This window comes from Rhea americana, unplaced genomic scaffold (genome assembly GCF_003343005.1).
Source record: "Rhea americana isolate MKP2758 unplaced genomic scaffold, rheAme1 scaffold_106, whole genome shotgun sequence".
Lineage (NCBI taxonomy): Eukaryota > Metazoa > Chordata > Aves > Rheiformes > Rheidae > Rhea > Rhea americana.
The window spans coordinates 785,031-786,973 of NW_028185106.1; the positions used below are offsets into that span (position 1 = coordinate 785,031).

General features: G+C 41.0%; 1 protein-coding gene across 1 annotated transcript in view; it reads left to right on the top strand.

Moving 5' to 3' along the window:
• Window positions 1-1,478: 1,478 nt before the first annotated feature.
• The window catches only part of CAMK2D (calcium/calmodulin dependent protein kinase II delta), a 165,627-nt gene continuing 165,162 nt past the window's right edge, over window positions 1,479-1,943 (top strand). The window contains exon 1 of the mRNA XM_085309449.1: window positions 1,479-1,733. Coding sequence (XP_085165575.1) covers window positions 1,479-1,733 — 255 coding nt within the window. The remainder of the gene's footprint in view (window positions 1,734-1,943) is intronic.

The window sequence follows — 1,943 nt, forward strand, 5'->3', positions numbered from 1 at the left end:
CTAAACAGAGAAGAAATAAAGTGATTTTAATAATTTCTTTTGAACACTTTTTGGATTAAATAAATTATGATATATGGGACAGTAGCAACAGATACATTTCCCAAATGCTTTCTCTCAGAATATACTATTATGAAATAATAAAATAGAACATCGGAATGTTTAATTTGTGAATGTCTATATATAGATAAGGAACCTGCCAGACAGGGTCCTATAAATACTCAAAATCATCAGGCCACACTGGGGTTTCAGTACTGTTGATTGTGTTATTTATGCAGATATATACAAAATTATGCATGACTTGCATGCTATATTCTTGTTAGAAGAGTCTGAGAAGTACACTACCATACTGTCTGCTGCCTTTTTTTTAATGCATATTCTCCTCATTGATCCGAGACTAGTTTCATTCTTGCTTCACTGTAAATTTGCTGGTGTGAACTGAAACATCCTCTCATCTTCTGCACTTACATTGCTGAATGTAACATTCCCCTTGAGAGGTACTTGTGGAGTAAATGCTTTGTACTTGGTCACAAGTTTCAGAGACTTTCCTCACAGTTTTCTTCATGCTATGGAGCTCTTAGTTCTGATCTTTGGAGCTTTAAATTAAAGGAAATATTTGTGAATTTATTCTGCATGCATATTTTGCTTTACATAGCAAAATAAGGATTTAGATGCTTAACTTTTAGACTGCCTACTTAGACTCAAGCTGCATGTTGCATTGTATAGTGAAGCTCTAGCTGTAATACAAACTGATATATTCAATGCTTTAAATGTTGAAAAGATGGTGCAGATGTTAACTCATTACATATACTGCCACCCCTGCTAGGTTATCAGAAAGGAATGAAAGCAAAATGAAATGACTTGCCCAAAGTTTTAAATATATAATATTTTAGAAAATCAGTATTTGTATTTAATTCATAATTATTGATGATAAATTAGTAATTATTACTTTACAAAATAAGATTTTATGGATAAAACGAACAAGTATTTTTCATTTATCTTAAAAATGTTTCAATATGGAAACGTTTTTAGTTCAGCACCATTTTCAGCAGTGCTTTCAAAAACATTAAAATGATGACATTCCAGACATTTCAAAATGAAATGCATTTAAAGTATCTCACAGAATTATCTTTTGGATTTCTCAATGGGCTGCCACAATACATTTCAGATTGTCTGGTAAGCCTCCATTTTTGTGCTCTTCTGTGGTCTTCAGTGATGTGGTCACATGCTATTTTAACAGAGAAGTCTGTCTGGATTTGGTACAGAAATTACCCCAAGGTCAAGGAATTGACACAGTTGTTTAGTGTTACATTTTATCTTCATTGCTGAACATGTGTTCTCTGTTTTATGTTCTCAATCCTTCCTATCAAATCTGTCCAGTAAATATAGCTTCTTTCTTATTTCTTGATGGGGGTGGTGTGTTGGGGGGGAATGTTAGATGTGTCTCAAAATCTCTTTAAAGTGATGTTCAACATCTTGAGATGTTCTGCAGAGCTGCCGAGGCCTTCAGCGACTTGCAGCGCAGCCGCCTCCAGTTTCGCAGCTCCTGGCCGTGGTCTCTCAAGATGGACCCTGGCACTTCGGGACAACCGCCCGTGGTAGTGAGCTTAAGTGGGCTGGCCAAAGAAACGAGCCAAGGGATGCARAGAAGCTGGCTTCGCTCAGTGTATGACCCTAGTTCAATCGTGAAATGCTACGCTGTGGAGCAGCGACCCCGCGCCCAGGCGATAGCGCTAGTTGGCTGTTGCTGAGCTGCTCGTGACGCGCGGATCGCTCACCGACGGGCCCTGCTGACCTGAGCGCTGTGCACAGGCCCGGCGCCCCCCTCACACGTCGTCCCCCAGCCCGCTAAGGGCTGAGGCGACGTTTGGCAGACCGCGCGCAGCAGCCCCGCCCGGGCGAGGGGACGCGCCCACCCCCGCTGCCCAGCGGCGCAGCGCCAGCAG